Here is a 13,945-nt window from a genome sequence, read left to right on the forward strand (position 1 = left end):
AATGATCCTGATGTGTTGAGTGCTATTGTGAAGGAGGAGGCCACAGAGGTGATGGATGAAAAGATAGTCAAATCTGAGAATGCTTGTGATCGTGATGAGGGATCTGATCTCAAGAAGTATAGATGTAAACTCTGTACTGAGACATTCTCTAACAAATCGGAAGCAAGGAAACATGCGTTAGAGGTTCATATGCAATCAGACCTCGGTGACAATGATAAGAATTCACAAGGAAGCTTTAGGTGTTGCGAGTGTGACAGGGTGTTCCCCACCGCAAGGGGACGTGATCGACACATGCTCTACATGCACCTTAAGCACAAACCAGTCCAGTGCACTGACTGTTGCCGTTCTTTCAATAGCTTTCGACCACTGGAGCGTCATCTTCGAGAATTTCATGACAAGAATCCAACTTTGTACTGTGAGGCATGTGAGGCAGAATTTGTTTTAGGAACTGCATTGGAACACCATAAAGAGATCATGCATCCAGTTTTGAATAAGAACAAGTTGGCAAAGTCTACTGTAAACACAAAACTCAAGGAGAATGTGAAGCAGCACAAGGTCGTTGAGTGCCCCATTTGCCACCAAAAGGTATATGGTATCAAGTCTTTGAAGTTGCACCACCAGAAGATGCACAAAGGACAAGAATACACTTGCAAGTACTGTAAATACAAAACCAATTGCCTTAGTACAATGCACAGACACATGGTAAGGATTCATAAAGCATTAAAGCTAGAACTTTACAATTGTATCAAATGCCGAGCTGGATATCAGTATCCAAAAGACCTGGAGGAACATTGTATTTCTGTTCATAAAATAGACCCTTCCTTTCTGTGTCAACATTGCGGAGAAAAATTTGCTTGTATTGAAATGCTTCGGTTTCATCGCAAGAGTCACAGAGCATTCTCATGTAAATTGTGTCATCTAGGCTTTATGAAAGAAGAGGCCTTGGAGGAACATGTTAAGAGTGTTCATAATTGTGATCCAGTTGGTCTTACTGAAAATGGTGATGTTACAAGCCAAAGTGAGAATGAAAGCGTGAATGAGAAGATGGATGCTATAGATACTGAGACTGAGAGTACAGAGAAAGCACCTGCTGCTCCAAACTCAAAAGTGCTTGTTATTGCCACGGATGGCTCTGTGCAGGTCAAGGAGGAGGTGAAAGAAGCAAGTACCGCTCCTCCTGTTCCTTCAGAGGATGTTACCCTTCACCTGCAGCAGACACGAGAGGGGGGCCTTGAGGAAATGGACATGCTAAATCCTCTGAAAGGACATAAGGTAAAAGATCTGCCCAAAAAGATGAACTGCCCAGTGTGCAACAAAGTCCTCACCACCAAGTTTCTAAGAACACACATGTTAAGTCACAAGGGAGATCTTCCACACAAGTGCCATGTTTGTGGAAAGGCCTATGCTCAGGGAACCTTACTGAGGAAACACATGAAGAACAGGCACTATGACGAGTTTCTCAAGTTGGGAAATAAGAACCCAAAGAAGCCCAAGATTGGTTGTGATTTTTGTCATGAAATATACGATAATATTTATGCACTGGAAGAACATCTGTGGCTACACATGGAAGTGAAGACACTTGAGTGTTCAGACTGCAAGATCAAGTTTGGGATGGCCAGCAATCTCAGAGAGCACTACAAGAGCCACTATTTCAAAGAAGCCCGCCCATGTCCTGTATGTAAAAGAGAATTCAAATCTATTGGATTTTATAATGAACATGTGGAAAAGTGTCAGAAGCGATGGAAGTGCGAGCAGTGTGGATTGGAGTGTGACACTCAAGAATACTATAGGAAGCATCAGCGGGCAGAGCATGGAGATGAGAATGTTATAAGATACCAGTGCAACTTATGTGAAAAGTCCTTTGTGGAGCGTCATCGCTATGATGACCACATGATAACACACTCTGCAGAGAAAGCATTTACGTGCCACATTTGTGATAAACAGTTCAAACGTCAAAGACCATTGAAAGATCACATTGTGCGAGCTCATTCAGATGAACAAATGATGTGCACTTACTGCCGGAAGACATTCTCTACACAGCAAGAACTTGATCAACATAAAAAGAAACACAAGCGGGAATTTCCATGTACTGCATGTGGTCATGTCTATGCATCAAAAGAAGCACTCACTAATCATCTTCTGGTGCATCATTCAGAGACAACTCCACATACTTGTCATATATGTAACCAGACCTTTGTGAAGCAGGCTAACTTGAAGGCGCACTTGATTACACACAACCCGAATACACCTAATATATGCCATGTGGATGGATGTCATAAGATGTTCCGGTCAGAGAGTCTGTTGAGGACTCATGTTGCCCGTCGTCATCATGAATTGCAATATGAATGTTCAGTCTGCGATCGGAAGTTTGGCTTAGAGTCTGATTTGACTCGCCATATGGCAACGCACACCACTGGGTCCTCCCTTCCTTGCTCAGAATGTGGCAAACCTTTCCGGAGTGAAGCTCAGCTTGAGAGACACCTCCTTACTCACACACAGGAAAAGCCATATGAGTGTGGTATTTGTCAACACACAGCTGCAACACGGCATCAGTTGCTGCGGCATATCCAGATTGACCATGAAATTAATGATGCTACAACTCAGCTCGTGGTTAATCGTTGGCGGTGTTCAGTGTGTAGTAAGATGTTTGTTGTAAGAGGTTCATTACTACGCCATCTGCAGGATCATGCTACTCATGGTGTTCAGGCCCAAGGACATGCTGTTAAAACACGATCGACACCATCAACATTGCCAGAGATACCTATTACAGGAAGTGCTACTGATGCAGCTGCTGCCACTAACACTTTCCTGGAACAAGTTTCTACCTTGAGTTGGCAAGACTTAACTCCTCTGCTCCGCCTTCATGTTATGGCTGATGAAGAACCAAGTGATGTAGAGTCTGCAGCAGTGGCAGCAGATGTATGGCTGTGTCCTGGTTGTTTGCATGCCACACAGACAGAGGAAGAGATGAGAGACCACTTGGTAGAAACTCAGCAGTGTCAGGAGGCAGTTATCCTTCAGTTAGCTGGAGGTCTAGCCAATGCAGAGGATTTGGACGATGACAGTGTTGCCGAAGAGCATCTCCTGAACGAAGAAGGAACTGGAGCTGTATTGCAGTTAACAAGTAATGAAGAAGGTTTGCAGTATGTCATTGTACAGGAGGAAGAAGGAGGAACCACACAGCTCAATGGGGATACTCCAGTTGTACCTGAAGTCCAAGCTGAAGTGGCAAGTGATGATAGGAACATGCAAGTCCTAGTAAGCATGGATGACAGCCTTCACCATCTGCTTCGTCAGCCTGCACACGGAGATATCCAAATAGTTGTGGGGAATACAGCAGCACCTTTAAAGCAATTCTTGACTGAGAATGAGACTGACACCAATACACCTATCCCAAGCACTTCGGCAAGTGACCCAGTACAAGACAACCTTTCTACAGATGCACCAATCCTCAATGGATCAGAGGTGTTGCTGCAGACAGCTGATGGGCGGCTTGTATTGCAACAAACAGTGGGCGGTGTGACTCAATATCAACTAGTTGAAGGGGTTCCAACTGGAGCTGAAGAGGTCGATGCTAATCTGTCATTGCTTCCATCTCATACACCATCTCTTTCCACTGATTTCATATTGTCAGATTAACATGCTATTTGAAATGTATAATGGGTATAAATTGTAATGCAGCTCATTGTATTCAGGTTTTCATTACAATTCCAGGTAACTGTGTACATACTGTCAGCCGCGTGATATTACATTAATATTGTCAAAATATAAGAGAAGGGCATTGATCCTAGTCATTTAATATATCATTTGCATATGTAATGGTGTATACCAGAGGGAGAATATTAACCTCTAAAATAAAGCCGCTGAACTTGACCTACATAGACTGTATATCTTGTTTGAGATGATTCTTTTGTTCACATTGAATGATTATTTTTAACTTGGATGTAAAGTGCATCAACGGTCATGCATGCATTTTTTTCATATTGGTTGATGTAAAAACTAATAATACTCTCCATATGTCGATTAATTTAATGGCTTAATTTATGAAAGAAAGCAAAGCTTTAACAAGCATATTTAAGTAAATGGATTGTTATACACAAGTTTGTTTTAATAAACCTCTTGAATTTCCTTCAGTGAGTACAGTCAAAACCAAAAGATACAAAACCAAAGTAACTTATGATTGATCACTTATGGATTTAAGAATAAGTGTGCTCTCATAGCAGAAATCTACATTTTCTTTGTACTTTTGATAGTTTTTATAATAATGAAAGTTATTATATTTTTTAAAAATTACTATTATTGTATTATTGCTATTATTGTATTACAATAGTTTTATTTTTGATTGATAAAATCTTGAGTTATCGTTATTACTATCATTATTATATTTATTATAGTTACTATTTTGAGACCCAGTGCTGGGTCGCCTCGACTCATTTTGAATGGTCTTTTTCCCACCCCTTTTCGCTTCCGTCTCTTCGCCAACTCCTACTATCCATTTCCTAAGGTGTGAGAGCCATGTTGAAAGGATTAAGAGCTGACTTTGTGCCAGTCATGAACAGCCTCAGGAAGCCGTTCAGACGGTATTCCCTTGGTTACTTGGCTTGCCATGGCCAGTAATGAATATTTTGTATTCTTACTAGGGGCCTTTAGTCTTGTCCCTTTATCAACTGGTCTCTCTGAATCTAACTCTCCTTTGATCACAGCTCTAAAGGCTGCTACTACACCCCCTTGCTCAACATGTGCTGCCAACTTGACCCATCCCAAATCATTTACCCAGGTTATAACTCAACCTTCAAAAAACACCCTTTCCTCACTCCTCCAACGCAACTGCACAAGCATCTTCATTTTATATCTCCTCCCTTCTTACAACTCTTCAGCCTTATTGCCCTCTTCCCCTCAGTACTCAGTACACAGTACCTCCACCCGTCCTCCCCCCTCTACAATTCCTACTTCTACAAACTATTTGAGTACTTTACTTAGCCTAGCCAGGTGGGACCGATTTTTCGTGTGATTCCCCCAACAGCCCCTTATTCTGATAATACCCCCCTCTTCTGTCAATGTTACATTCAAAGTAACTGCTGACATCCATCCTCCCTCTACCCCCCCCCCCCTTTCCCTCTCAATACACTCCATCTTCTCCCCCTACACCAACCCCACCTCCTTCCCTATTATCCCTCCCACTCCCTCCTGGATATTCACGTGAATTTCTTTTGTCACAACAGTGTCCTTCTCCAAACCCTTCGTCTCCTGGTGAACCTCTTGACACTACACCTCCTGACACTCCCCCTGATCCCCTACCTCTTTCCCCAGGCTTTTCTTCTACTTCTATGACACCCATTTCTGCCCATATTACCCAATGATTACCACATAATGACTCATTTACAATGGAATATTCAAGCTTTCTGTATTCACAGACCTGACTTTCGTCATCCTCTGCCTCCAAGAAACCTTCCTCACACATCCTCCATTACCAATTCCCAATTACCATTTTGTATCATACCCTCATTCTCTGTCTGCCTCCTCCATACTTATCCATCATAAAACATGTTATACCTCCATTACAAACCACTATACCTTACACAGTCATCCAATTTTTTTTCTACTCTGGATTACAATTGTTTGTCTGCTTCTCCCCTTCTTTACCTATTGACATTATAGCCTTTGAAATCTTGCTTTCCCAACTCCAACCACCTTTGCTAATAGTAGGAGATTTTAACTGTTGCCACACCCTCTGGAGTGACTCCACTATTACTTCCCGAAGTCGTTCCTTAGACCGCTTGCTCTCAAATAAAGACCTTACCCTCTTAAATGCAAACTGTCCTGCTCACTTTGAGATGTATACCCAATCCTTTTCATGCCATGATCTTTCTCTTTGCTCCCCTTCCCTTCGCCTAGACTTCCAATGGTCAGTTCTAGACCATTTTCACTATAATGATCGCTTTCCTATTCTCCTTTCTCCTACTTCCTATGTCCCACTTCTCAACCCCCATCGCTGGTGCATTAACAGAGCTTAATAGCATACCTTTACCTTTCTCTACCCTTGATCATCCTCCATCCTTCTCTTCCACTTCAGACATGCTTCTATGTTTAACAGCCAATATCCTAAATGCAGCCTATACAGCCATTCCCCAAACTTCTCGACACTTCAAAATGTGTTCGATGGTGGAACTCAGAGCTACTATCTAAAGTGAGTGTGGAGCAGCACTCTAAGAATGCGTTCGCCTGACCTTACTGGTGTGGTGACATTAGACTTATTTTTTCTCTTGTTCTGTTGTACATACTTACCCCCTTACTACAAACAGTTATTTGCCAAGTTCTGCTTTTGATATATATGGTTCACAGTGAGGATACATAGTGTAGATTTAATGTAATTATTTAATGTACAATATGTTGCGATTTTCTACATGTGAAGTAAATATTTAAATGTCTTAAAATTATTGAGGAAAATTATAAAAAAAAACTATAAATGAATGTTCCCTTTATTTGCATTTGGAAATGAAAAGACCTCAAAATAACTAAGAAAAAAAAAAAAAAAAAGAATTGAAAGAGTTTTGTTGCGGCAGAGTATGAAAAAGTAAATTTTCAGTAACTGGACATTAAAAGTTCGTCGGCATTTAAAAGGTCGTCCATTTAAAAGTTAAAACTCCCCAGCTGCATATTATTTTGACTCCCTCTTCACTCTCTTTTTTCTTTTTTTCCAACTTTCACACTCCCGTTTTCTATATTTTCCAATATTTGTAGCTGGTAATCCAAGCAAATGGCTGAATATGTCCGGCTTTGTAACCTGCGTTATGGTCAATCACTGCCCTGGCTGTTGCAAAGTCCAGGATTGATTTATTTGTTCCTTTGTAATTCGAGCAATACCGCCATACTCTCGAATGCAGGTGTTCGTTTGGGTTTTGGGTTTTCCCAAGCAAACACGTAGAAAATAGTTTATCTGATGTAAGACGGCTTTACTCTCCCCCTACTATTAGCTTCAGTTAGCAACTCGAGTCTTGTTTTCATTATCTTGTGGGAGGATGGCTCTTCCCCTTTCGCTATCGCTTACTGGTAAAAAAGACCAACTGTCACTTTATTATTATTATTATTATTATATATATATATATATATTTTTTTTTTTTTTTTTGCCACAATTGATGCTGCGGGTTTCAATCTGATGATGAACAGTGTAAAAAATACATTGCATATGTATCATTCCTCAACCCTTCTACAGTACTTCCTACATGGCGACGAAATGCGATTCCATAATATTTTTGAAGCTTAGTTATCAGTGTCTGTTAATTTTCCTCTTCCTATGTTTTTAATTCTTCGTAGTTTATCAGCTTTTGCTTGTCTTGATTTCTTAGTTTTAATGCTTGTCTTACCACCTCAACTGATATTATTATTTTTTTTTTTTTGCAATTTCCCAAATATTTGTCCAGCCCAACACAACCCATCCATGCATCCATAGCACTGTATGCCATTGTTTGTGTTACAGAAGCATTTTCCAACTCTGGATTGTCAAATGTCATACCAAGCCAGAAACTTGTAAATATAGTTTATCTTAACTTTCCCATAACAATTGCTACAAAGCAGTTGGCAAAAACTGATGGCTCTAAATCCACCTCCGGTGCTAGTTTCGCAGTAACCTTCCCAACTTACCTTACTGCAGAACTACACACACTCCCTTTTGCCTTATACTCCCTTCCTCCTCTTTCACTATTTTTACTGGCTCCCGTAACTCACTATCTCTCCTAAAATCTATTCACTCGACCAAACCCCTGTCTGTAAGATACAGGACTGGTCGTTCTACTTGTCTATGAATATATCAGAATTTGCTGGGTGCCCAGTCATGTCGGAATCCCCGGCAATGAACAGGCAGATACCCTAGCACGCTCCGCCACTATGTCCACATCAACACCAACCCCGCTTATGTATTCCAGCCATGGATCATTACCCCCACTTTATGACCTACCTTACTACCCGGCAACCTTAGTGGTTCATTAACCATTAACCATTACCCTTATGATACACTCCAACCCAGCTCTATGCCCCCCCATGCAATGTTCCTCTTTCAGTCCAACATATCTTACTATCCTGCCTCCGCTTTGTATTTTTCAAGTACCCTCGCTTTTCCTTATTGGTCATCTCTTCCCCGACTCCCCAACCTGTCCAACTTCCTCACGGAATAATTTATACTCTCCATTTGATCTAATCACCCTTTGTTCGTCACCCTTGCCCTTCTACCAATCCCTATCTTACCCCATTTACCCCCCTCCCCCCCTCTTTCTACTTCTTTCACTACCATACTTTTTTTATAATGCCATGTGACCATTGAAAGACATTTTGTACTGATAAATAACTTTTTTAAACCCCTCCCTCCACGATACTTTAACATAGTGCTTTATGACCTTTGATGTCTAGGCACATTTATTTGTTTAAAACATTGAACATTACTATTGTTCTTGTTCTTGTTCTTGTTACTGTTCTTGTTACTGTTGTTATTCCCATTATTATTATTACTACTATCATTATTACTACTGCTATTATCGTCAGAATTAATTATATAGTTTTTCCATTATTGTTATCATCGTTATCTGCATCAATACTATTATTGTTTTACGGTTGTTATTATTTTGTTCATCATTTGCATTTCTCTTATTATCATTATCATTATTATCATTATTATCATTATCATTATTATTAATTATTATTATCATTATTGTTATCATTATTGTTATCATTATTGTTATCATTATTGTTATCATTATTGTTATTATTATTATCATTATTATTATTATTATTATTATTATTATTATTATTATTATTATTATTATTATTATTATTATTATTATTATTATTATTATTGCCATCATTACCATTGTTATTGCTATTATCATTATCATTATTATTTCTTATTGATATATAATTATTATTATTATTAATATTGCTATTATCAACATTATTAATGTTATTAATAAAATATTTGTATTAATATTCTTAATTATATTTATGATTCATCATCATAGATTCTAATATTATTTTATCATCATTATCGTTGTTGTTATTATAACTATTATAATTATTATAATTATTGTTGTTAGTATCAGCAGTAGAACTGTTGTGAATGGTGTTAATATTTTTATCATTAACATTGTTGTTATTATCATTAATATGATAGTATTAGCACTAATGATGTTATATAATTTATTGTTGTCATCGTTTTTGTTTTTTTAAAAGTATGAGTTGGGCAGGTTACTGCCAAACAGGCACAGGTGGTGGATTTGGAACCATCAGTGTAAACATGAATACTGGAGGAATGAATGTAGACATGGTCAAGGAAATGGGTGAGAAGGACAGCAGGAGGAATATCTGATTTTGGTGGGTCAGGGAAAACAGAGGAGCAAGTACGGGGGTAAGGTATAAGCCACGAAGGGACAGAATGGACAGAGAACGGGAGAGGTCGGAGATGGGGAAAAGGGGGATGGGAGAGGAGGGTATCCATGCGAGTGGAGAAAGGAGTAGGTAAACGTGGAGAAGAAGCAAAGGTAGGAAGTCCGGATCGTGGGATAGTTAGTTTAGTGAGGGGAAGTTGGTGGAATCGGGCATAACATCGGAGAAAGAGAAGGGTACGGCGTCGAGAGAGAGAGATGGTATGCCTGATTCAGTGTACAGGCTCTCAACTGGAGAGGAGCGGAAGGCACCTAGGGCTAAGCGAAGACCACAGTGATGGATTGTATCAAGATGGGCAGAGGAGTAGATATGGCATCCATAATCGAGAATGGGGAGGATGAAGGTAACATGAAGATGAAGGAAACATGAAGATGAAGGAGAGTTTTGCGATCTGAGCTCCAGGATATATGGGATAGGGTTTGTAAGATTCGGAGACGGCGGCGGGCTTTTTCTTTAATGTAAAGATATGGTCTCGCCAGGACAGTTTGGAGTAAAAAGTAATGCCAAGGAATTTTCCAGTGGAACGGTATTGGAGTGCCATTTAAGAAGAATGGAGGTTGGGTACCTACATGTACGTGAGAGAAAAGGATGGAGAAAGATTTGGAGGTAGAAAAGCGGAAGCCATGGTTTGTGGCCCAGGAAGATACTGATGATATTGCAGACTGAAGAAATTGGTAGAGATTTGGTATGGATGTGCCAGAGGCAAAGATGGTTAAATCAGCAACATATAGTGATGACCGGGCTGCTGGTGGTAGAACTGAGACAATGTCATTTACAGCAAAAAGGAATAAAGTGGTACTGGTCACACTGCCTTGTGGGATGCCTTAGATTTGAGGAAAGAAGGATGATGTGGCAGAGGCAATTTTGACCTGGAAAGTGCGTTGGGAGAGGATAGACTATATAAAGACACCCATGTTTCCACGTATGCCTAGAGAGGACAATTGTTGGAGAATATGGTACCGCCATGTAGTATCATATGCTTTTTCTAAGTGAAAGACTATAGCTAGTACGGATTCATGGCGTGCAAATGCAGATGTAATATATGTCTCAAAATGAGCAAGGGGGTCAGCTGTGCTTCGGGCACGGCGGAAACCAAACTGGGAAAGAGAGCAGCTAGTTAGTGCGATGGGGCGATAGTCTTAAGAGAGGTTACCCGATTTATTGGGTTTCAGGAAGGGGAGGAAAAGAGCTTCTCGCCAATGAGAAGGACATCTTGATGTCCATATGTGATTGTAAATTGTTAATAGGAAGGATAAGGAGGAAGATGGGAGTTGTCGGAGCATACGGTAGTGAATACCGTCACCGTCAGGGCCTTCATGAGTGTTGCGACAGGACTGTAAGGTAGCACTGAGTTCTGAGGAAGAAAAGGGAGCATTATAGGACTCAGCAGAGGATAGGGTGAAGATAATGGGGGTACGTTCCCTGGTGGTCTTAATAGAAGAGAAGTGTGGAGAAAGGTGAGAACCACTACTGATCTGGCTGAGCTGGGATCAGAGATGAAGGTATCTCGAATATGGAGGACGGGGCCTGGATTGGGGGGATGTTTGCCTGATAGTTTATGGATCCGGCCAAACATTTGAAATAGATGTAGAGGATGTAATTGAGGAAACAATTTCGCCAGCTATTTGTTTTGCTATTTCAGATTGTACGACGTAAACAGGCGGATGCTCTGTAGGAGGGCTGATAGTTGATTAGGGGTACCTCGTTTGTAGTGGTTACTGTTCCAGGCTGCACGTTTTAAGCGAAGCGCTTTACTGCAATCAGAATTCCACCTTGGAACACACTTGGAGGTATATCTTGAGGTTCGAGGAATAGCTGTATGGGCTGCTCTTAGGACTGTAGTAGTGAAACTTTGTATCATATCTGAAATGGATGAAAGGGAGGATGGAGGGATATGAATAGCAGAGTGAAGTGAAAGTACGCCAGTCGGCTCTATCAAAGCACCAGCGTGGGGAGTTAGGAAGTGGTACATATGAAGTTGGAAAACGGAGAACTGGAAAGTGGTCACTAAAAGGGAAAGGGGTCTAGAACTGACCAATGGAAATCTTAATGAAGAGAAGGGGAGCATAGAGAGGACAATACATAAAAAAGATTGCGTGTGTGTATCAAAGTGTGTGGGGCGATGTGTGAATTAAGAATAATAAGGTCAGCTGTGAGAGGAAGCGCTCTAGGGATCGGCCATGGGAGTTGGTGATTGAATCACCCCAAAGAGTGTGGCGGCAGTTGAAATCACCAACTATGAGGAAAGGTGGTTGGAGTTAGGAAATTAGATTTTCAAAAGCAAAGTCAATGGGGTAGGAAGGGGAGAAGTAGACTGAAATCACTGGGTTTCTTGCGAAGAAAGATCCGAATCACTGTGCAAGGGACAGTGGTTTGAAGGGGAGGTATGACATAAGAGGTTTTCTGATTGATAAGTATGGACGAGACAAAGGGAGTGTGGGGAAGATTGAAAATGACAATTGGAGATTGGTATGGGAGGATGTGTAAGAAAAGCCTCTTGAAGGCATATAATAGATGGGTTATAATAAGTAAGGATATGACGAATCTCGGGTCTGTGAGAACGGAAACCGCGAATATTCTAATGAATGATAGTTATTCTTTCGTTGATTTACGAGTGATAACGATTGCAGCACGTGTTGGAGAATTTGAAGGGGAAGGAGCTAGAGGGTGGGATAAGGAATGAGAGGGGGGAGGTGGTGTTGTATCAGGTGTATTAGGAGGTGGAGGGTCTTGGGAAGAGGATAGTTGTGATATAAGGGATTCACGTGTGTATCCAGGAGGGAGTGGAAGGGATAGAGGGGATGGTGGGAGGGCTAATATAGGTGGAGCTCGAGTAGGGGGGGATGGGCTGTGTTGGAAGGTGGTAGGAGGACAGGGTGTAGGGGGGATATGAGTAGGAAGAGGATGGATATCGGCAGTCACTTTGAGTGTGGAGGGAGTGAGAGTTGTGGAATTTGAAGGTGGATGAGGGGTTTCAGTGTTAGTTTGGGACGAGTAGATAGTTTTGAATATATTCAAGAGTTTCTGTAATGAAGTTGGTTGGGGAGTTTTGTGAGACAAAGGTTTCCTTGTGAGGGGGGGAAGAGAAGACTAAAAGGTAGAGGAGGGGAAGCTAGATGGAGGAGGGATAGGTTTAGGGGAGGGTGTAGGAGCTTGGGAGGTAGGGGGAGTGGAAGAGTGAGCGACATTACTGGAGTAGGGAGTAAGAGAAAAACCTCGTAGACGTGCTTCCTGTCTGGCTTCACATTGAATGAGTCCAAGTCTGAATCTGAGAGTTGCTACCTCACTCAAATTTGTAGGTAGGGCAGCCTCTAAAGAATACATTATGGGGGCCTTAAACATTTAGCACATCTGCGTGATTGTGCAGGGCAGTTTGATCGAGTATGGCCAGGTTGGGCACATAGCGGGCATCTGGCTGTGGATTGGCAATGTTTGGCAGGATGTCCTAAACGCCAAGAATTTTGGCACTAACGAGGAGGAGGTTGATATGGTCGGACAGGAAGGGATTCTCCACCGATGTATACATTAAAGGGTAGGTCATGTCTATGGAAAGTAATTTTGGCAATGTTAGTGGGTTTCTTATGATGACCTCTGGGAGGAATGGAGTAGCATTGTACTGATACCGCATCATAGTCCGTGAGACAGGCTAGTAAGTCTTCTCCACAATCTGACCAATTTTTGTCATAGACAGGGCAATTTGCTGGGGAGATAGAAACAGTTCCAGTGCAAGTATTGAGGTTTGGATGGGGTTCTGCAGGGATGGGGTTACTATATAGATCAGATTTGATAATGCTATAGCTTGGTTTTCAGATGTTACTGTGACGAAACGGGAACAGTCGGGTCGGCTACGGAAAGACTGCCTACTTGTTTTGGAGACATTGCTGGAAGAAAAGGTGTCAGAGTAAAGAGCTGTGGGCGGGATCACGAAAAATCGGTCCCATTTGGCTGGGCTAAATAGAGTATTTAAGATTCTTGTAGAGGTGGGGGCGTGTGGAAGAGGGAGTAGTGTTGAGGGAGGTAGTGTCATGGGGAGGTGAACAATAAGGTTGTAAGGTAGTGATAAGGGAGGATGGGGTAGTTGATGAAGGTTGTGGGGGTAGAGGTGTTGGAGTTGAGCATGTTGGGAGAGTAGAAATGTCTCCTGGGGGTTGAGTGTTGATTAGGGTGGATACTATACTAGTAGGCATTGAGGAGGGGGTAGTTGTCGTAGTGTTCGGAGCCGTGGTCAAAGGAGAGCCTGGGGTTAGGGAATCGGGAGAGTTTGAATTAGTGGGGCTATTTGATGAAGGGGCAACCTCATTGCCCCTAATAAAGGTATAAAATCTTCATTGTTGGCCATGATAAGCCTGGAGTATGTTGGGGAGAGAAACGGTCCACCCCTCAGGGTCCCCTTGAGGGGATAAGGGCTAGACAACTAAAGCAGGGGAATACTGTGCTCATGGCTCCCTCAGGCCTGGCACAAAGTCAGCCTTTCAGCACGGCTCTCACACCGTAGGAAGTGCGTAGTAGAAGG

At 41.6% G+C, this 13,945-nt stretch overlaps 1 protein-coding gene across 1 annotated transcript in view; it reads left to right on the forward strand.

Moving 5' to 3' along the window:
• The window catches only part of LOC125038912 (zinc finger protein 91-like), a 16,889-nt gene extending 12,792 nt beyond the window's left edge, over nt 1-4,097 (forward strand). Inside the window, exon 2 of the mRNA XM_047632564.1 lies at nt 1-4,097. This exon is cut by the window's left edge and continues 1,136 nt beyond it. Coding sequence (XP_047488520.1) covers nt 1-3,639 — 3,639 coding nt within the window. The 3' untranslated portion in view covers nt 3,640-4,097.
• The last annotated feature ends 9,848 nt before the right edge of the window (nt 4,098-13,945 follow it).

This window comes from Penaeus chinensis, chromosome 26 (assembly GCF_019202785.1).
Source record: "Penaeus chinensis breed Huanghai No. 1 chromosome 26, ASM1920278v2, whole genome shotgun sequence".
Taxonomy (NCBI): domain Eukaryota; kingdom Metazoa; phylum Arthropoda; class Malacostraca; order Decapoda; family Penaeidae; genus Penaeus; species Penaeus chinensis.